Genomic DNA, 22,988 nt, shown 5'->3' with positions numbered 1-22,988 from the left:
TAAAGAGATTTAAAGTAAAACTTCACTAATTAAAGCAAATATAGGCCATGATTTATTACCTGTAGTGGACTTCTGGAAGCTGCTGTATGTGTCAATCTGAACCATAATCCAAGAGTCGTTGGAAAAAAACAAGCAGGGAGTTTATATATCACCATTTTAAGTCATACAGTTTCTCATGGAATGATTCTTTGTTCTCTTTATATTAAAACCTGAAACAGCAACAAAAAGTATTTCTTCACTTGCTGACTATAACACCTTGTTAACTTGTCTGTTTGGGTCAACTTGAACATCTTTTGAATTGCAGTGCCTCATGTTAAAGTTGCAGACTATCTGTTTGCTTATTTAATACGCAATAGGCCGTACCCATGGCAGTTTGCCTCACTTTTCATAATTTGGTAATATTTTTGTAATTTATTAGCATCTTTGGAGCTTTTCTTATCTCTTGTCATATTCCTTCACACACCATTGACATTTGTTAGTTTTTACCCACTTTATTTTTTAAATAATTAAAATTTTTAGTCTCCTGCATCCATTTTAGCAGTATTTCTGAGAGAAAATTTCTAAATTTTCATGCAATTAATAAAAAATTAAAGTTTCCATATTGCAAGTTGTTCTTTTATTACACACAGTGTTCAAAATAAATAATTTGATTTATATGTTTAAAAAAATACATACAGTAAATTTGCTTACATGCGACCTCTTGCATAGTAGAAATTTCACGTTAAATTCTACAAATAATAATATTTTTTATTGCAGAAAGAATTTACAATAATTGTATTGCAAGCATTGTTTAAAAAATAAAAGGGTTAAAACTAATAACTAATAAAACCAAATTTCAAGTAAATAAATATTAAGTTAAGATTACATTTTAGGACCTGTCAACTGTTGCCAGTACTTCAACTGTTTCTAACTTTCTTTGGATATCAGAAAGGGGATTCAGGAAAAAAATATTTTTTCATTGTTACTGAAGACTATTCTAGCAGTCCATCAAAAACTTATCAACAGCAATAAATGTACCGTACTTATAATTTATTTTTATAAACAGCTTATATGTAGATAACTTAAAATAGTACATTTTAAGAAACATTCATCCAAATTAGTCATAGGTTTTTCTCAAGATTTCCCATTGAAATAAAAGCACAAGATTAAGCGTGAGCAAATCTCCTTCATACAACCTCTCTTGTCCAAAAAGTGGTGCGATGTATTACATATATGTATGTCTGGAAAGAATCCAATATTTTGATATTACTGAAAAATTAGATTACCTGTCATAATCAAACTTTAGTCTCTTTTAAAGTAGTCTCCATTGGACATAATGCACTTATTCAAACGATCCATCAAATTTAAAAAAAGTTACAAAGCAGCATGTTGTTTTACATTATTAATAAAAATATCATCTAAATATATAGCTTGGGCAAAAGTTTGTTATTTTAACTTTACCTATCAAACTTACAGAACAAAAGGGGTATGATTTAAAATTAAATTTGACAAAACAGGCATTAAAGCTAGAAGTAACTGCTTATCAGTTCAGATAATGTGTTATAAGAAGATGAAGATAAGATTAACATTACACTGACAGTAGTTTACATCAGTGCTATTTAATCTTTTTATTCACTTTTGGGTTCCCAGAATATGTCCTATCACTCTTAAATAAGTGATTAAAGTTGTTCTTCAAAAATCTTAGTACACTCTAATAATCTGAAAAAAGGGGGCACCTAGTCCTACTGTTTAATGTTAATTATCTGTCAGGTACACATATCTCATGCAATAATAAAGATTTAGCTATGGGGTTTATATATATATATATATATATATATATATATATATATATATATATATATATATATACAAAATCAGCTTATTGCAATCGCCCTCACAGCAGCCCCTATAAAAAAATACCCGTCAAGTTGAAACAGTACATAAATTGATTTTACAAATATTGTCTTAGCTAAGTTCATTGCTACACCACTTCGTTTCAATATGAGGTCATTTAAACTTTTTAAATATTCATAACTCTATTATTTATAAACTTAGTGAAAAAAAAAACAAAATGTTCTCAAATGCTTTTAGGATTTACCAAAAAATTTTGCAATACACAATTGTTTTGTTTCTTGGACGGTTTTCAAGATATTGAATGCATGTAAATCACTAAAGAACTAATCTGTCACCAAGAACTGAAACTTTGTACAAAAATTGACCTTTTAGATATAGTAAAAATCTTGATTATGTTCATTTACCAGTTTGGTATGCCATTTCATTTATATATGGCGGTCATGTATTTTCAGTTCAAAACATGTTATTTAGGAACATAGAGAAAAAAATTAAAACTGTTCTGGTATGTTTATAACATTTAATAAAAATTCTAAAACATTGTAGTGCACTAAATTGTACACTTTGATGGGGCGATGAGAATACCTAGACTGCACTTGATTTTGTAGTCTAGGTGTTTATGATATTGAAACGATGCTAAGAGTTCATTTTGAGCTTCTTCATCAACAACTTTTTTTAGATTATTTAGACAGACCTTGACTCCAGATCCCAGGAATCAAGTCTGCGACAGTGTGAGACTTCAGATGCTGCATTAGGTAAGAGAGTTTCCCTGTAATGGCTTTTCTTTGATGTATGCGTCATTTAAGCCCCTAATAAATTGTGCCCTCAGAAATTGATTAGTATTCACAGTACTACATATCTGATTTTCTCACTTAAATTGGCAAGTAATTGGCAAGTAAAAACCAAAGGGTTGCAATAAGCTCAGAATAGACTCACCTAGACAGAGGCACATCCATTGGGCCATCTAGATAGCCGTCCAGGGCAGCCAATTCTGGGGCAGCAAGAAGAGTAATAGTGACAAATATTTGTATGAATTACAAATAGTTTCACAAAGCAAAAACATCAAATGGGCTTGTGTTACTTTGAAACTTACTTTAAGCGACCAAACTGTACTTGAAGTTGGGATATCATGTCAACACTGGGTGGAAAACACGTCAACTTGATTAAAGTATAAGAAGCCTATTTAGCAACTCTCTATGTGATTGTGATGATACTGTGACACTATATACAGGGTGGAGCGCGGTAATTTGCTTTTTTGCACTGCAGGCTGTGGCGGCACTGTTGGTCGAAGAGAGGGGAGAATGGGCGTGGCTTATAGTGGCTGACGGGAGATTTGTATTCCTCCGCGTTCCAGTTGCCATCATGCAGTGGACACGAGAGGAGAGGTCGTTTTGTGTTGAAGCGTATTTTTCAAATGCCCACTCGATCATTGCAGTGCAGCGTGCTTTTCGTTTACGATTCGCTGTTCCCCCACGCGGACGTGTTCCTGGTCGGCAATCAATTGTAAATTGGGTAACTGCATTCAGAACAGCAGGGAATGTGTCATATGTATGAAGGGGACCTCAGAGAAGGATTACAACACCGGAAAAAATCAATAGAGTTAGAGCAGCAGTACTGCAATCTCCAAAACGCTCTGCTCGGAAGCAATCACTTGCTCTTGCCATTTCAAGACGTTCTCTCCACCGGATTCTTCATGATGAACTGAGATTTCACCCGTATAAAATGTGCGTGGTCCATCAATTGTCAGCACGGGACTATTTGACACGGCGTATTTCTTGTGAAGACATGCTTGCAACTATACTGCGTGACGCAATTGTGTTCTTTTCTGATGAGGCACATTTTCACCTCAGTGGGTGTGTCAACAAGCAAAACATGTGCTACTGGAGTGAAACAAACCCCAGAGAAGTCCGCCAGAGACCTCTGCATTCGGACCGCATCACTGTGTGGTGCGCCATATCACGAGTAGGCATCATTGGCCCTTACTTTTTTCAGGATAACCGTCGTGCCATAATTGTGAACTCCGAATGCTACTTGACTATGATACAGGATTTTTTTCAGCCGGCTCTTGAGGCAATGCAATTAGAGGATACATGGTTCCAACAGGATGGTGCCACTGCACACACAGCGAGGGTTACCATGAATTGTTTGAGGCAAATGTTTCCTGGACGGCTTATCTCTTTGAGGGGTGATGTGAACTGGCCGGCACGCTCACCAGACTTAGCCCCATGCGATTCTTTCCTTTGAGGTTACCTGAAGTCGAAGGTGTATATCAACCGTCCCAACACCTTGGAAGACCTAAGGAACAATATTGAGGCTGAAATTGGCAGAATACCAGTCGACATGCTTGTTAGAGTTAATGAAAACTTCAGAAAACGTACGCAGCAGTGTGTGGATGCCGAAGGTCGACATTTGCCAGATACATTATTTAAAACTATGTAATTTAAAAATTCCCTTACTGTTCAATATAATTAAAATAAAAAATAATTTTTTCTAAGGTTCATAATTTTTTTATTTCATTTCCAAATCAGCAAATTACCGCGCTCCACCCTGTATAAGTGTTCTGTACAAGGGGGGAGGGCGTGATGATTCTGTAGTTGGATATAATGAAACCTCTGATGGAAGATTGTATTAGGCTGGAAACATTTTTGACGAATGAAGATACTAAAACATTGAAGGAAATTAACTATGTAGTGAAATTCAAACAATAGCAAGAAGAGTTCTCAAAAAATTAAATCCAAAAGAATTAAATCTTGAACTGGTTCTCAACGATAATCTTATACTGGCTGTGCTCAAATTTGTTTTTCACTATAAAAATCTTGTTGATTTACCAGTGACTATTGCTAGTGGTGAGTGCAGTTTCTCAAACTAATGTTAATTAAAACTTACATTAGTTCAGATATAGCCCGGAAATGACTTCAAAGACTCCATCCTATCAATAGAATACGACTTGGCTCAAACCATAGATTTAAGTGAACTGCAACATCTTTTACAAAATAAAAATATTAAATCATAAATAAATTCTATATAAACTGTTGAAAATAAAGTTCTTTCTACACAAATGTAAAAGAGTTCTTTTTCTGTTTTTGTTTATTAAGTTCAAATTATTAATAAAATACAAAGACATGAAATATACTATCCTATCAATAATTAAAATCTCATCATGTTTAAAAACATGCATGGAAGACTTTCATTTTTGTTGTAATGTTTTCGCTGTGAAAGGAGGAAGGAGTGATGGAGTTAGTGTTGGAAGTGATAAAAGTTTACTTTTCTTAGGGCGCCAGGATTGCTTGCACTGCCCCTGTACCTAATCTTGTACCTGACATAAAAATTGAATTTGCTCAATGTAAACATTTGGAGCATGGCATAAATGGCATTCCAGCAATTCAACAAGTTCAGCATATGATTTAGTAGCAGGTGGAACAAGGGCTGTTACACTAAAGAGACATTGATAATGCTTAGATCCGATATAATTAATTAGTAGTGAGCCTTCAGTTCATTACTATTTCCTATTACAGAACCTACTTTAAGAAAAAACAGTTTTCTAGCCTTTCTTTGAAACATGTAAAAGTATCTTTTGAATCATCATCAAATCATCAAAAACTTCAAAGTTTATGTTTGAAAAGTGAAATCCTGAATCGCTTATTACTACTGTTAAAATAACTTGTGCCGTTATAACAGTATCGAGTTTGTTAACAAAAACAGCAATGTTTAAGTCAAAACCAAAACATTTCAGTTAAAGTTACATATTTACTTACAGCCATGGTGTTGTTACAATTAATTGTTAAAAAATTATAAAAAATTAATAAAACATAGTAAATAAAACTCGATTATAATTTTTGGATGAAGTTATAACTTCACACCAAATTGTTGTCATTCACGATAATTATTAATATTAAATAAAGAATTATGATGTATACTATAAACAAAAACTGCACTACTTTAGTGTTAAATGTTTACAAACACATCACCAACAATCATATAATCAAAATACCATCATTTTTCATAGAGTATATTAAACAGCTGACAACACAATAAAAAATCACCAGTAGCATTAACCCCACTCGACAGTCATTGTTTAAAATTTAACTATAGTTACTTGAGGTAACTTAATCAAAGCACATATTATAACCTAACTACATGAAAGCCAGACCTCACTCAGGGCCAACTGACCCACCTGAGCACTGATAGGCCTACCTAAGGACCATCGACAGGACTATTCAAAAGAATTGTTTACATAATTTAACTAATGTTATTCAAGCTAAACTAATGAAAAACTCACCGAATCTAACTATCTGTAAAGCTACTTGAAGCTGCAGTATAATAAGCAAACACCACCACAATTGATTACAGTAATCGCTCTGTATCCCCAGAGCTTGTGTTCCGGAGCTTTCTCGCAGGTTGTGAAATCATGGATAATGGTACCTTATTTAAACGAAAATTTGGGAGTTACATTTCTAGAGATAGTTAAACATTTTAATAGCCTAGTGTACAGAGTAGTTGTTTTGAGTGAGTATTTATCAATTTTAGAAACATTGTACAGTACATGAATGCAAGTTTAGGAAACCTTAAAATACTTATTTATCTGTATGTTTCTTCTTTTTTTTCTTAATCTCCCGAGTCCTCTTTTGAACCAAAGGGTCCTTCCCATGAGGGGATCTGTCTCCAACACGTGATCTGCGAGCTGCGTTGCAATGCAGAGGAAGTCATCAATTTTTTTTTAGAAAAATCTTAGCTTTGTTTCTGAGTTACCAGGATTTTTGTTTTCATCTTCAGACTATTCGGCTACCTTGTTTTGAGATGTTATCGGTTCGTCCAACTCCTCCACTATCTATTCTTAATCATTATCTTGCATCATTTCTTCGACATCCTGGTGGAATATTTTAAGAAAACCTTTACCCTCGATTTTGTGAGAGATTTCTAAAACGTTATCCACCACTGATTTTCCTATTCCACTCAAATTGTTTTTGGAATCAATCACCCTTACAGCTTCAGTTCATAACTTTCACGAACATGTATTTATGGTCGATGACTTCACTTCATCAATGGATTCCTTGATGTTAATAAGACAACCTGCGATCTTATAGGTTTTCCATATCAATGGAACTGAGTTCAATGGCGTCATCCATAGATTTTAGAAGTTGAAATATTCTACGCACATAGTAATCCTTAAAAGTAGCAACCACACCATGATCTAATGGCTGTAGGATCGATATAGTAGTACGGGCATGAATATGACTTGGATGTTTGGATGTTTAATTAGAGTATGTTCAGGGGAATTGTCAATCACCAGTAGAGCTTCAAAGGGCAAGTTTTTGGATTCTAGGTAGTTCTTCACCTCAGGAACAAAATAGTTGGTGAATCAACTACAAAACAAATCTGCAGTGACCTAAACTTTTTTGCTAAACCTCTAAAAAACTGGCAGTTGATTCATATCCTTTCCTGTCCTAGAACTCTTGGATTCTGTAACTTATAAAAGATCATAGTGTTAATCATGAGTCCACTAGCATTGACACAGAATAATAAGGTGAGTCAATTCTTAGCAGTCCTGAAGCTCGGCCCTGTTTTTTGATCATGACAGAAATGTTCTCGAGACATTCTTTTTCTAAAAGAGACCACTTTCATTGGCATTGACACTTTCAGTACAGAACTCTCCCTCTTCTAAGACTGCTATGAGCTATGCTGGGCATTCTTCTGTAACTTTGTTTATAGAGGCTGCCTCACATACGAGCTTCACATTATGAAGGCTGAAGCGAAGCTTTAACTTTTCAAACCATCTTTTAATAGCCAGGAACTGTGGTGGATGTGGATTCTAGCTGCATTACCCTAATGACTCCAAAAAATGGTTGTGCAGTTGTTTAGCTTGTTCTCTGTTAGTATGAGAGATTAGTGGAACTTTTCCTGGTTTCATCCTCTATCCATATGCTCAATCTCTTTTCAGTTTTTCAACTCTCATGTCTAAAAAAACAGAAGCAGTTTTGGCACAAAGAAAACCACTTTCTTTCACACTACCTCTAATTCTTTCCTTGTTTCACGAATGCTCGACTCTAGTGACTGAAGCAACCTCATCAACTTTTAGCATATCAAAAGTTAAAAGTTTTCAACTAAAACATTCACAGCATAACATGTTTCCTCTTCTAGATTTGAGACATCATAGTTAATTAATGCTGAGAAAGTTTTTGTGCCAATGAATCGCACTTATAATAAAACACACATTCAAGCCAAACAAAGAACTGCATGTACGATACCATGAATGATCTAAACAGACCAATGCAGAGAGGAATGCGTGCTATGTGTGGAGTGACAATGGCTTATCGTACTCTGTCCCTTGTACATATGAAAATGTAGCTTCACTCTAATACAATCTTAAAAGTCTATAACATAATTCAATTCAACATTATTGTTCCAAATTACTTCAAATAAAGTAAAATCATGTGCATGCTATTTGAGAAATGACCGCAAGCACAATGGTGATGTACATGTTTTAAGGTGTCAGCCAAGTTTATCCTTCAAAAGTATAAAGTAACTCAATTTTACAGGGGATTTATTTGTTACATTTTATATATATGCATAGCCCAGTTTTTTGTTCACCATAAAATTATTACTTTTTAAGATGTTAAAATAGCCAAACTATGTTCTAATCTGAAATATCTATAACATAATTTGGTTTCAGTAGTTAAAGTCGATCATGAATATCAATGATTTGATTGTCGTGTTGGCCGCTTATTATACTGCAACCACTAATGTTGTTATTCAATACATTACAAAGAGCTGGCAATAATTAGTTGTAAATAACTATAATTAGAATGTTTTTCTATTCGAAAGGCTAGTTTAGGTATATCTAATCAATAATTTGGTATCCTGATTCAATTGTGGTGGTGGCCCTTATTAGGCTGCACCCCAAGAACAAGCAAGCAGGGTATAATAAGTGGGCCCGGTTTTTATACTGCTTAGTACAATCATCGATACTTTATATATCGAATAACAGAACTATTGAAATCGTTTCTTTAAATTTTTTTATTTAAAAGAAGTTACTTGTAGAACAAATCGTGTTTATAAAATGAAAATGTGTGTACAGTTGGTGCTGAGGGCAGACTAATAAACAGACTACATTCGTTATTCAGTTATTTGTATTGAACAATTCTATATATTATTTAACTACGATATATAAAAATCATATATAATAAAGTTTTAATAAATTACTGTAACAAGAAGAATCTCGTACAATTACAATTTAAAAATATACATTTAACACTAACATTACAAAACAACAAAACTAACTATGGCCTAGAATTAGTATCAAAGAAACCTTTCAATATTTATAACTTGCCCAGCCTGATATTAATGAGTAACCGCTTTTGTGAAATGAAGGAAAGAATTCTCTCCATGGGTTACCAGAAGCCAAACCCACATGTTGAAGCCACTTAAACAAATCTCGTCATTTGTGAAAAATATCTCATATATTTTTCTCATATTCGTCGCCATTTCCAAAGTCTCAAAATATTAGTTACTTCTTGTAGTTTATTGTTTACATTAAAATTACTATAATAACTAGTAAGATGGAATCATGTGCTAAGTTAAATAAACTTTAATATTGAATTATTTCTTCGGATAAAAACATTGACCCATTTGATAAAAAACAACCGAACAAGTGTAGGCCGCTTATTAAAGTCTACCCGGTGCAGATGATTGTTATTGTTAAAATTAATGACTACTAGTTGATTATACCGATGGGTATATATTAATTAATATCGTTTGATCATTTCAATATAAAAAACCTGAGTCCTTATCATACTCTACATGAACAATCAATTACAATTACATAGGTACTTAATCATTTTAAATATAGGCCTAGTTACATACTTTGCTGTTGATAATAAAATACTACAGAATTAGCCATAAATTATTAATTGTACTATTTCCATTCAGTCACTGTTTATTATATTAATGATTATTAATTTCTTACAGTAATAACAAAAACATTATGGGTACTACTCACACCGTTAGACAAGATAGGACAAGACAAAGTTAGTATACTTTGTTAGGAAATTAACTAGGTATAGGTTATTTTAAAAATATCGTCTGCTTAGGCCTATGAAAATAAATCAGTCAGCTGTTTTCATACACTATCCAGTAAAAAAGGTTAGTGTGGTTGTTTTCTTCATTCAATTAATTATTCAACTCATAATGGTTAATTATGTATAAAATGTTGTGTTAAACTTTGGAATTTTTGCACAGTCAAAGACTTACTATAAATTATTTACAGGAAAAATTATTATATAATTTATTAAAGTTCCATGAATTAATAATTGTTATAAACGTACTTTAAAATGTAAATACAATGACAAAGTGATATTTTCATAATTGTTGATCTGCATGACCGTACAAGAAATAGGTTTAACCTGTGCATACGTATTATATAGCATTACTCTTCATTCATATAACAGAGGACAATATACAAAAAAAATATAAATGAGTAAAACCTTAACACAAACATAATTTTAGATATAAAAAATTTACCTTCGCTAAGATTCAATAAGACAATGAAGAGCATTTCAATCAATCCATACCTGTACAAAATACTAGAATTTTCTTATGTAAACTTTGGATTTAAAATAATATGTTAATCTAAAGCTATGTGAATAAATCATACGTTATATCAAATTTAACATCAATAAATAAATGATTTATTGAATGATTGATTGGTTGTAAATTACAAATTTAATGGATTTTGATACTTTTTTATCTTAGCTCCAGTATATATATAATATAAATTGTTCAAACGTATATGTTAGAGCTCTGTTATTGGAACTCGTTTTGGGTTTTATATTGGGGAAGCACTTCTATTATATCCTTTCGACAGCATATATTTTGAAAATGTTTTTTATGATTAGATATTTTATTAATTTTCTTTCAGTATTAGCCATAGGCGTATCTACATACCCAACACACAACCACTAAACATTGTCCGTACTTAACAGATAATCTGGGCTATCGAAGCAAACCCTCCCCACCACTCGGAATGTGTGAAATTTTAATAATATTAAAAATTGTATGTTTGACAGCCGTCTGAGAGCGGGTAATTTCAAGCCCAGTGGTAGGTAATTTTTCAGTTGCGTCGCCGTTGGGGGCACTGCTTGGATACGCTGTGGTCAAAAAAATCTTTTATGAAATAGACAAACAAATTTAAGAAAGTTTCCAAAGAATTTGAATATAGGCTATACATAATTTGCTAATTTCGTGTTTAGTTTCACCAAAACCTTTAAAATATACATTGTGTATAATTTAATTAGAAATAATAGTTTGAAATTTATTAGGCGCAATTGATTTTTATTTTAGTCAATACCTGTCATTTAGGTATCATTAATCCTTCTGACAGCCACACTATGGTAAGTACACCAATAAATTATTTGAATCCAGGGTACAGTTTATAATTAAAATATTGATTGTATTTGTATAAACCAGTAAAATGTTTAATGATTACTTACTGACTTAATAGTTAAACAGATTGGCAATCCAAAGTAAATTGAAACATATTTGATCAGTCAAATTTGAATGAAAGAGGCTTAATATTGGTCGACTAGGGTCCACAAATTTTAGTGCCCACGTCAGTCTTTCAAGTCTAAATTTGTGGTTTACAATGATTTATAGTGTCTAGTTTATCTGAAATGTTGCACAAACTTATAGGTTTGTTAATAAACTCACTAAGTTTATACCAAAGATATGTATTGCAATGTGTTTGGTAGAATTAAAAATAATCTTGGTATCAATTTACATTAACGTGACTATGGAAAGGTATGTTCATTTTTTTCCTGAAAACAATATTGAAGATAAAATTCGTCGGCAACAAAAATCAAAGGAGCTACGATTTTTTTAAATCCTCTGAAAACTCTGTTTTTGACAGTTTCCTATAACTCCGCGTCTGCTCAAACTCAGTATAGCCAGATTTTAAAAACCGATTATCATACCAACAACGAGAAATTATCGTACTTTCATATAAAATAAAAGTTAACTCGAGCTTGCAAAAGTCGAATCCCAGATCACGTGTTGCCCCTGCTCCTTAACGCAATAATGTCCGAAAGGCATCAATATAATACAATAATATACTTTCCCCCCAGTTCATATGCACCTATGATAATAATACTTGCCTATAAATGTCCAACCCATGAAAAAAGTCCATTTTCAATGGCCACGCTAATATGTAATTAAATACCATAATCTTGCAAAAACAGTAAAAGAGTAGAGTATGATAAGCGGACCTGGTTTTTTATATCGATATTGACAAATAATATTACTTAATTCTAACTTTCAATACAACCAACCAATACTTATTTTTGAACAATAATTAACTTGGATTAACTATATACACTCATGTAATAATAAACGTAATTTATTTTATAGATAGTAAGAGACAGTCAAAAGCTCTTAGAGGACAGTGAAAAAAATTTTAAAAGTGGCATATCAGCCACTGGCAGATCATCTCTGTGAGTATTTAGAAAAGAAGTACGGTTTTCTAGAGAAGATGCTTCAAAAACTTCTCGAAAGTGGTTAATCATTGCTACCCAGGAGAAAACATATAAATAATTGCATATTTCGTATTATTATAAATATTTTTTAAGTTATCATTTTATTATTATTTAAGAGTGTTTTTTATTTCAAGTTCTAATTGTTTGTTTGATCGTTAGAGCTCATTTATTATTCATAAGATTATCACTATGGACATCATATTCATTATTTTAATTTATAGTTTGATTGTTATTATGACTGTAGATATGTTGGTATGATTTATAATTGGGTATTTGATAAACGAATATGAAGTATCAATGATTGTGCTAATCAATATAAAACCTGGTTATCGTACTCTACCCCAGTAAAAATATGAATTGGCTAAAGTAAGTTAACCATTTGCTAAACTAATAAGGTATTAAAAATCAAACCACACTGAATTTTATAATCTAAATAGCCTAACTGTGTGAAAAAAGTGACTAATGGTTAGATTTACATACTGGAAGTAGGTCTAATGTTTAACAACCATAATAACATATAAGAGAATTTGTTATATTTGCATTCAAAAACAGATTAAATAGCATTCATTAGAAACAGTTTTAAAATGTACCTTGTACATAACTACAAAAGTATATGATAATTTTTATGTTTTGTTTCAAAGTTTGAATAGTTTTTTAGTTCCATTCACTGTATTAAGAACACTAAACATCCAACTTAATCTTTCTTCTACAACATAACAAATAAGTTTTTCAAAAATAATTCAGTCTTGAGTATTTATATAATACAAATCCAATTATAAACACTAAAAAAAGTACAGGTTGTTTAAAATTATTAACATTTTTTGAAGTCAGAATTCTGAAAGTTTCGCAGCAGTTCTGGTTAGCACTTAATATGAACTCTTTTTATGCATTTTCACTTAAACAATTGATGTGGATTTCTTTCTCTAAAATATTTATGTATGTATGAAGTGTTTCATTATAAATATACTAATTCTCACTTTAAATAAGTTCTAATGTAACATTTATATTTTATAATTATTTTGCAAATGTCCAGAAAACCAAATATACTACCAGTTTACACATAGATTGCCGACAAAGAAAAACCATGTGCTGGCAGTTTATGCATAGATTTCTAACGATTGGAAAACCGGACGTTGGCAATTAAAGGATTTGCAAATATTCTTTTATACTCTCATACAGTTTTAGCTTTTTGTGCTATATTTTCTCCTTATTTTGTTTTTAAATGTACATATTTTATTTATGGAGTAAATTCTAACATGTATGTTTAGGGATTATTGTCTATATTAAGGAAATTGAAATCGTCACCTGACAAGGAGCTTAGGATTCTCCTCCTTGGATTGGACAATGCTGGAAAAACCACGCTCCTCAAGAAACTCGCCTCAGAAGATGTCACACACATAACGCCAACACAGGGTTTCAACATCAAGTCAGTGCAGTGTGATGGATTCAAACTCAATGTATGGGACATTGGAGGTCAACGCAAAATTAGACCTTACTGGAGAAACTATTTTGAGAATACTGATGTGCTGGTAAGTTTTTGTTTTAAAACTTTTAGTTACTATTAACGGTAGTGTATTGAAGTAATAATATATGAAGTTGCCAACTAATTCGAAGTATAAACGTATGACTGCACATTTATGGTCATAGTGTCCCTATTTACATTATAGATTAAGAAAATTTTGCCTTATGTTTGTTTCTTTTGAACTGGAAAACGTTTAATCTAAAATCAGTAGGGGAAAAAAGTTGTCATAAAAAAATATTAAGTTTTAACTTCCAAAAAACCTTGAAACACACCTGCACTGAATTTAGTGACAAATCATTAAATAGTCTACAATAAATAAATAAGACCTATTTTGTTTAGTATTTACCAAAAAATCAATAAGTAACATAAAAAAGTATAACCATTCAAATGATTCATCATACATATACTAAACACTAATATGTCTATATTTATAGTGGTTTCGATCTAATGGATTTCTATTAAATGAAGAAAAGACACAAAATATCATTTTTAGCTTGAAACCTTATTTGGCCCCTCTTGATAACAGTTTTAGCTCCAATATAAAATTTTTAGGAATGTATATAGATAACCAACTAAACTGGAACCAACATACAGAATATATAAGCAAAAGGCTTTCTAGAGTTATTTACCTGTTAAGTCGCCTTAAGAGTGCTGTTCCTAAAAAACTATGTGAGGACTGCCTATTTTGCGTATTTCCAAGCAGTTTTTCGATATGGTTTGATATTTTGGGGCAACTGCTCAGGAACTGAAGACATCTTAATTCTTCAAAAAAAAAGCTATTAGACTAATGACTAATTCTCAACCGCTGGAACATTGTAAACCACTTTTTATTCTGTTAGAGATTCAAACGGTTATCAATCTATATATATTTGATTTAATTAACTATATTCTAAAAAATCCAAAATTTTTAAAATTTAATAACGAAATTCATTCATACAATACTAGAACTAAAAACAATGCTGCAATTGGTTATCACCGCCTCAGTAAAACCTTAAATAGTCACATGGTAACATCCCTGAAAATCTATAATTTTTTGGAACCTCTGGTAAATAAGTATCCACATAAAACCTTCACTAAGCTCTTTTATAGTTGGCTTTTGAAACACCCTTTCTATAGTTTAGACGAGTTTTTAGAATTAAAAAACATTACATTTTAGATATATAATAATTTTTATATGTAAATTTTGACAATTGTTTATTTACTATTTAATTTATATATCTAAATTATATATCTTGTTTATTTTAAATTAACCTTCACTGACTAATTTATGCTACTAAAGCACTGTTTTTTCTTTTTTGTATGTTAGTTTAAGTTTAAATTATTTTGATAAAATTGTTTTATTTTGACCTTGCCCTAGGCTGCAATATGACATTGTCAATGATTGTAAGAATTCGAACGACAAATAAAGATTTATTTATTTATTTATAGTGAAGTAATTTCTTCAGAATTCAAAAAAGTAAAGAATTGTTTAATGTTCAAGAAGAGAAAGTATTTATTTAGTGATATAATGTAGGCTGCAAGTATACTAGCAATGTATGATGACCAAATCACAAGAATGAACTTAAAATGTATTTTTTAAGGAGTTGCTGGTCTTTTACACCTTAGTCTGCATTGTTTACTGAGGATGTTATTAAACAGAATAAGAGGATACAGTACTAGGTTGATGGTACTGGTTGATGGTACTGATGAAACATGCTACAGTCACACAGGATTTAACCTGTACTATCTCTTAACTTAGATTCAAAGTCAACAGTTTTTACTAATACACGTTTCATATTTTTAATCTGCGTTAGTTTTATGAGTGTCAGTGATTGGGAGGATTGACTTTCCAAGAACCTTGTGTGTCTGGTCAACTCTTTCTCTGGTCAGTTTCTACAAATTGATTGGATAAAGACTGAATTTTTGTAGGGAACTTATCTTCCCTCTCGGTTTCTCTCCAATCCCAGTATTGAAGCTCCTGAATCTAATAAGGCCTTGCAACTAAATTCAAAAGTCCGAATTGGCAGATTGGATCAAGAATCATTTATGGCAGATTAAAGAAGAAAATTTACACTTAAAGATAATGAAAGAGACTTACAATTAGATGGTACATTATAATCTAAAGTATGTATGTACCTGGGTTAAGGAAAGTACTCCCTAACTGGTGAGAGGAGACTCCCTTTGTACCCCGTTTTTTGGAAGTAACTTATGGCAGGTTGTTTTGTGATTACCATCACGCCCACAGCCATAGCAGAAAAGTTTTCTCGCCTTAGGACAATCACTGTACATGTCAATTTCCTCACCATAATTCCAACATTTGGACTTCCTAGGTGTAGAGCATGGTTTATTGAGTGCATGAATTTGGTGATATGAGGTATTCTTGCAAGTATCATTACGAGAATAGGCTAGATTAGGTTCTTAGACAGTGCCTGGCCTAGGAGGAGGCCTGCTATTTGCAGTTCTCAATCTTCCAACTCAGCCCTACATCCCATCTGACAGAGTTCATCAATAGAAGAGGTCATAAACATACAGAGTTTGTCCTGCAAATAATGATTTAAATTCTTAACAATCTGATAAAGCCTTACAGATTCTGGAACCTGATTAGACAGAAGCTCCGTAGAAGCAATACAAAGATCGATATACTCTTGTTCGCATAATATGCCGTTAAGTTCTATTCATAATCTCCTGCCATAACAGGTCATCATAATCCGGCGTCTGAAAAACAAGTTTTATTCCCGATCACAATTGCTCACAGGAACTGACTCTGCCTTATATATGTAATAGACAGTGTGAACTGTAACTGGCTGGAGGAGACCGGCTAAGAAGTGTTGGTGAGATAATTTTGGAGTTTTTCCATACTATTATTGTTGTTTGACGAGATGAAGATGATGTTGCAGATATATGTAATAGACAGTGCGGACCGCAAGCGTCTTGATGAGACCGGCTATGAACTGTCAGAACTGCTGATGGATGAGAAGCTGCTGGGAGTGCCGGTGCTTGTGTATGCCAACAAACAGGACCTGTTGCATGCGGCATCAGCTGCCGATATTGCCCAGGCCCTGGCTCTCCACATGATCAAGGACAGACCATGGCAGATACAGGCCTGCAGTGCAACGGCAGGCGAGGGTATCAAGGTAGTAATCATCTCAGTATGATTTCAATTACATCTAACTGGCATTTAATAAGGATTATAAGTTTCAATCTGATAAGCATGAAATTTGTTGAGTATTATTTATATTTTTAAAATTGCCATTCCTAATTCATGATGGCCAAATGAAAAATGTATCACATTTTCATGTTCTGAGCTATGAATGATAAATAGTTTTTCAAGAGTTTTAAATGTATATACAGTGGAACCTCGATAAGTCGGATTAATCGGGACCGCGGCCGATCCGGGTTAACGAAAATCCGGGTTAGCCGGAGAATTCGGTAAAAATTAATAAAATATGGTATACTTACAGATAAACTCCATTATAATTGTAAAAACATCAAACATATGGACATTTAATTATTATTAATCCTTACAGTACATTTATAACTGTTCATTTCCTGGTAAAAAAACTCAGTCAGTTTTGGTTGTGCCAATGTCGTCTGCCGCTTGCGTGCTGTGCGATCCCGCAGTCTATTCAACATAAGCAATTCAGCCGGCGATGTTTCTGCCTGCCGCTCGAAATAAACCATTAGTTCGTTTAGTTTGGTCACTGCATCTCCATGACTCATCACTGGATCTTCAATGTCACCGTCTGCCTCCTCAGCGTCTGATTCATTAGCATCAGGTAAAAACGACGCGATCACTTCCTCGTAAGTAAGTGGCTCATAGCCTCCGTTATTGTCTGCCCCTAACCACAGAGTAATGTCATTTTCATCGACTTCAGAGAGGATTTGGGGAAATACGCGTCTGTTATTGTTTCCGAGAATCCGGGACAATGACCGCCACTCGGCCGCCCTGTGCCATGAGTCACACACTCACTGTCGTACAGTCCCATCAAATACTGATGCAACATCGATTCACTGATACTATACCACTCAAAAATATTACGTTTTTATTATTGAAATGTTTGTCTGATTTTTCATTTTTTAATTGAAAATCGGTCCGGGTTAGCCGGACTTCCGAATTAACGGGGGCCGACTTATCGGGGTTGTACTGTACTCAAACATAAATATGCAACACATAACTATGATAATAAGGACATATTGTTTGAATCAATTTTACATTGATGAGTCTTAGTATTAGTAGGACTGTTTATGGAGCTGGTTCCAATTACATATCTTAAATTATACCACTCTCTTTTTGGTATGGAATCTCAAATACAAAGTAACTTGAATAAAAAAATATAGGCATTTTAAAAGGAGAGAGGATTTTTTTAAACTTTACCTCAATATAATGTTATTTTATAATTCTATTTTAGTTCATAAAAATACCCACCTTTTTAATCTTAAAACTGCATCCACACAACCTTCTTCTCTATTAAGAATATAATATTACTAGTCCTTTGCATAAATTACAAATATTTCATTTATAATTTAATGTTTTAACAGTACATTTCAAAATAAATTTGGTAATGGTAAATAAGGCAGTATTTCAGAAAACAGTTAAACTAGTGTCTTTCCTTGTACAGAGTTTCGTACATTACACACACATTTTGTAATATCATACTGTAATATTTTTTTTATATTGTTTAGATTTATAACCGAATGAAGAATTAATTACTATTTAGTATATATTTTTCTTCTCGGATATAGCAGACATCTGAATTTTTTTTTCTATTCAGTAAGTTACAGCTGTGCCCTTTACATTGCTGTACTGTAAAGAATAATTTAGAGGTTGTCTGATAGTTTTTGTTTTCTGTGTTAAATGTCACTTTGTATTTGTGTTTATGAGTTAGAGCCCGTACTTTCATGATTGTGTCTAGTAGTTTTTAAGTTTTTTTAAAATATTACAATTCTGTAAAGATTTTTTTAAATTTCCCAAACATTTTCAGGAAGGTATGGAGTGGGTGAGCAAAAATGTTGGCAAGAAGAAGTAAACTGTCTTGGATCACCTCAAGTGCCTACGCACTATTGAGAAGTGCCTATGCACAGGTGCCTACAAGAAAGAGAAGTGCCTTCTCTCTGATTCTGAGAAAAAATTTATAGACTTAAAGAAATATTTCAGTTGTTATAGAACTGTAACACTTTACCAAAGTCCATCTCATCGTTCTAGTCAGCTTAGATAATGATGTGTTGTTGTAGTATTTTATTGTATAGTTTTAATGCTGTCAAATATGTTATATTGTATTTGACAATAAATACACTCAAATTTATTTATGATAATGCAATGTAAGTGGAGACAACTATATTATTAGTTAACACAACATACAAATTAGAAGTATACTGTAGTAGCTTGAATAGTATATATTTCAAAGCACATAACTTATTAAGGTTTTTATTGTTTTATATATTTACATGTAATATTTTAACTTATATAACATTTACTTGAATTACAGTATTCTCCTGTTGACTTTATATGTTTCCTTTTTAGTTATAAACACAATTGGTTTTTATAATAACAGTTATTTAGAAGTTTTAATTTTAATTTTTTAAATGCTGAAATTCGTGTAGAATAACCTTAAATACATGCATAAAAATACACAAAATACTGATTTTTAAGGTTCAGAATCAGAAGCTGTTGTAAAACTTTGTTTACCACCAAAAGATCAGGGCTGTTAAAAAGTAAGTTCTGTTCCTTAATTTTAAACATTTCAATTACATGATTAGTCGTGCTTGATGCCAAACAAATAAACATTTCTGCCTTTAGTAAGAAACTGTGTCTCCTGACCTTCGAAACACATGAGGGACTTACTTTTTGGATGACCTTCATATGTTATACTAGCTCTGGGGGAAGAGATATTCAGTTAATAAGTGATAGGGGTCTTAGTGTAAATTGACGCAAAGAAAGGATTATATGCAAATTCTTTCCCTTGTTAGTTTTTTGTTTGTTGTTTAATGTATTGAATTAAATTTTAAAATATTTGAACTAGCATTTCTTGTATCCAAAATATATATTTATACCCTCCTCCTACTCATGTTGTTACTATGTTCGTATATCTACAAAATTGTGGAACAAAACCATACTAATTTATTTGTTATGTATAAAACTCTTTAAACATGAATTAAATACATGTTTTAAATAAAACTTGTTTTATGCTTGGCAACATTGCAGTTGGATAATATATATTATCCAATAGATATATTATATCACCATGCCTTTCTTAGCTGTGAAACCACCAAAAACATCGTTTGGTGCTAATTTACTATCACACACTAAGTTTTACATCAAAATGTGTCAGAAAAACAAGATTCCTTTCCAAACTATTTGTTCTGAGCATATAAAACTTTTACTGAATTTCAGCCATCCGCGGAGGGTTGAACCATTGGTAGCTTCCAAATTCCTTTTGATAGTACAAATTTGAAACATGCTTAGTTCAGGTTGACAATACAAACTGAGAAGGCAGCAGCTGTAAGGTCTGTGATCATTTTTGTTACTGCTATAGAAACATTTCAGTTATTTTAGCAACATGTTGATAGCTATCATTGTTTTTGCTGTAATTTTTCAAATAGATTAATTATTTACTATCAACAGTTTGTATCTTTCTATCCCATATAAAGTGCAAGTTGTTATTATGTTGCTTTGTAATTTGTATTGTTTAGTCTATTGTCCAAGATATCATGTTTATTATAGTCAAAATGTAGTGATTGTTATATTTAAGCATCCAATCAGGAATATCTTGATTGGTATATGGAGGGTAAAATCTAGATTAAATATATAAAAACTGTACTTTTAATTTTGGGTAATGAATATGGATAACTTAACAATTTTGGTGAAATTTTATTTTAAACTTTTTCTGCAGAAAAATAGTACAGTGGAGTGTCAATTATCTGAACAGTTAATGCAGAGGGTGTTTTAATAATCGAAAATTTTTGAAACACAAATTCTTTGTTGAGAGTAATGGGATGTGTGTGGTGCAAATATAATACGTTATTGAACTAGAAATACATACTTCTAGTACTAGTAGTACTACTATATTTTAATAACACTTTAGAATACAGTATTACAGTAAGTATAATACATACAAGTATAAAATAAGGATTGCACATACAGTACTGTACATAAACGTTTTGGTTTAGTGACTTAGTTGCGTTAAGAACGTTACAAAATTAAACTTAAAGAAATAGTCAATATGTTTGTCTTCTTTAGCATTGTGATTGGTATTTTTACTGTTAAGTCTTGTTGGTGTTTCAAAGTGAGCAGCTAATCTCGATCCACTGATTCTATAATATTTTGTTTGTCAGAAAGGCTAAGCACAACACGTTTACGTTTTGCCAACATTGCTAGATGTCACACAGCATGGAACGGTGAATCAATGCTCCTGCCAGCCACTTGTGTTTTTAATTTTACCATCTGACCACTCGTCTTAACATTAGTGTAGTGGTTATTTTTTGTTTATACTACTGGCACACGCTTTTGGATGACCAGCTTTTAGATAATTGGCACTACACTGTATATTATTTATGTCTTACAGAGTTAAATCAGACTGGAAATATAGCAGAAGTGCTATCACTGTGATATCTTTTTCTTGTCACAACTCGGCTACAAATGTATTCAAATGTACATTGATTTCTATTTTATCTGTTGTTTTTACCTATTTCAAAATAACTCCTCCGAACTTCAAGATATCCGTTCATTAGTCTTCATCTAATGTTATGAGGCTTGTGAGTTACTTTTACTCAAGCTTGCACAAGGTATAGCTTATGTGCATATCACTATTACTATTGTAAGACAATACTAACTAATTGAATGTGATATAACATTACTAGTTGTAGTATTAGTTTGTTTGCACAAATATGTTTTTAAAACATTCCGTCCTAAAAGTAAAAGCATTTTTAAATACTATTTTGTATTTTATTACCTTACCCTTATATTCTCAGTTAATTTGGTCTTTTCTATTTAACAATATTTAAAAATGAATGGAATGGAGAAATATTTCTTCAACCCGTTAAAGTAATGGTGCTGAAACTTTTTACCTCATACCTCAGTAAAAAGAATTGTTACCTAAGCCCTTTGCTACTAACAACTAAATTTATCATGAGATTATTTCTTTTGATGTATAAACATCTCATTTTAACTACCAGTTTCAGTATAATCTAAAGGGAACATTTTCTAGTACCTTATTACCTGACTGAATTGAGAACTTAGAATTGATGGACAAATATTAATACAGTAGAAATTAATTATATTATTGCAAATTATGGATGGATATCAGTGTTGATAAAAGTAATATCGCATTTTATTATTTTTTCACAATTTTACAGAACATACAGTATCTTAGATGTATCGTTCTATTGGTGTACAAATTAAGCTTGTGTATTGCTATATTAATTTTTTTCTCGTTAAAAAAATCTTGTCAAAACAGAAAGAAGTGTTAAAATAACAGTTTTATAACATTCTGTCTATTCATTAAATGCAATATTAAGAGATCTAACTTTATTTTAGAATGCACAATTTTTTTAATTTTACACGTCCTAAGCTGGTTGTTTTTAAAAATTACTCTAAGCTGCCTGTCAGTGCATGCACATTTACTGATAGTGTGCGTGTGGGCACTCCTTTTACTTAGATCTTGTGTCGATGTATTCAGGACGCACGATTACTAATGATTTATCTTTTTAACATTGTCTTCAGGTTAAGAGTACTTCCAATTGAGTTATATTTGGTTTTTAATTGATGAGCTTAACTGTAAAAAAATGTAATTGAAATGCAAATATTTTGCTTAAAACAATTGCCTAGTCATGTTTAATACACAAGAAAATAAGTGCACCTATTTTCACTGTATTTAATAACAAAGTAATTAATTTATTACACATTTTATACCGATCTGTCACTTGCTGGACAAGAATGCTACTAATACAACACAGAGCCCTTACTTTATATGATTCAGTTATTTTGTTTCTGTCAAATTAATTTAAATCATTAAACTAACATATGATCAGAAGACCAAATACATGTCAAACTATGTTTTAAATTCATTAAATGTGTATGAATGGCACTAACCTGTTTAATTTAAATAATAATTTAATCACAATATTTATTTATATTA

The 22,988-nt window shown here is 31.9% G+C and overlaps 2 protein-coding genes across 7 annotated transcripts in view; one reads left to right on the top strand and one right to left on the bottom strand.

Annotated features, from left to right (window-relative positions):
* LOC124359767 (citramalyl-CoA lyase, mitochondrial-like) overlaps positions 1-10,417 on the bottom strand; it is a 22,306-nt gene extending 11,889 nt beyond the window's left edge. Inside the window, exons 1-3 of one of the 6 annotated variants that reach the window (XM_046812778.1) lie at positions 9,829-10,025; positions 2,767-2,821; positions 60-209 (exon numbers count right to left, since the gene is read on the bottom strand). In XM_046812778.1, the coding sequence (XP_046668734.1) occupies positions 60-155 (96 nt within the window). In that variant the 5' untranslated portion in view covers positions 156-209; positions 2,767-2,821; positions 9,829-10,025. Of the gene's footprint in view, positions 1-59; positions 210-1,265; positions 1,458-2,766; positions 2,822-9,690; positions 9,750-9,828; positions 10,026-10,151; positions 10,267-10,347 lie in introns of those variants that run through there. The other 5 variants (XM_046812781.1, XM_046812777.1, XM_046812775.1 and 2 more) reach the window with 5 other exon arrangements.
* A 556-nt stretch (positions 10,418-10,973) lies between these two features.
* Positions 10,974-19,354, top strand: LOC124359764 (ADP-ribosylation factor-like protein 3). The gene is made up of 4 exons (XM_046812774.1): positions 10,974-11,216; positions 13,622-13,882; positions 16,752-16,988; positions 18,837-19,354. The coding sequence occupies exons 1-4, from the start codon at positions 11,214-11,216 to the stop codon at positions 18,879-18,881; spliced, it is 546 nt and encodes a 181-aa protein (XP_046668730.1). The 5' UTR covers positions 10,974-11,213; the 3' UTR covers positions 18,882-19,354.
* Positions 19,355-22,988: the final 3,634 nt, after the last annotated feature.

Source organism: Homalodisca vitripennis, chromosome 4 (assembly GCF_021130785.1).
Source record: "Homalodisca vitripennis isolate AUS2020 chromosome 4, UT_GWSS_2.1, whole genome shotgun sequence".
Taxonomy (NCBI): domain Eukaryota; kingdom Metazoa; phylum Arthropoda; class Insecta; order Hemiptera; family Cicadellidae; genus Homalodisca; species Homalodisca vitripennis.
Note: the sequence above shows the minus strand (reverse complement) of the source record. Positions and strands in the feature narration are given on the sequence as shown.

Bases quoted from the DNA above. Each gene is read 5' to 3' on its own strand.
- LOC124359764 (XM_046812774.1), top strand. The intron at 13,883-16,751 runs GTAAGTTTTTGT...ATGATGTTGCAG, and splicing joins TTGAGAATACTGATGTGCTG to ATATATGTAATAGACAGTGC. The intron at 16,989-18,836 runs GTAGTAATCATC...AAACATTTTCAG, and splicing joins CGGCAGGCGAGGGTATCAAG to GAAGGTATGGAGTGGGTGAG.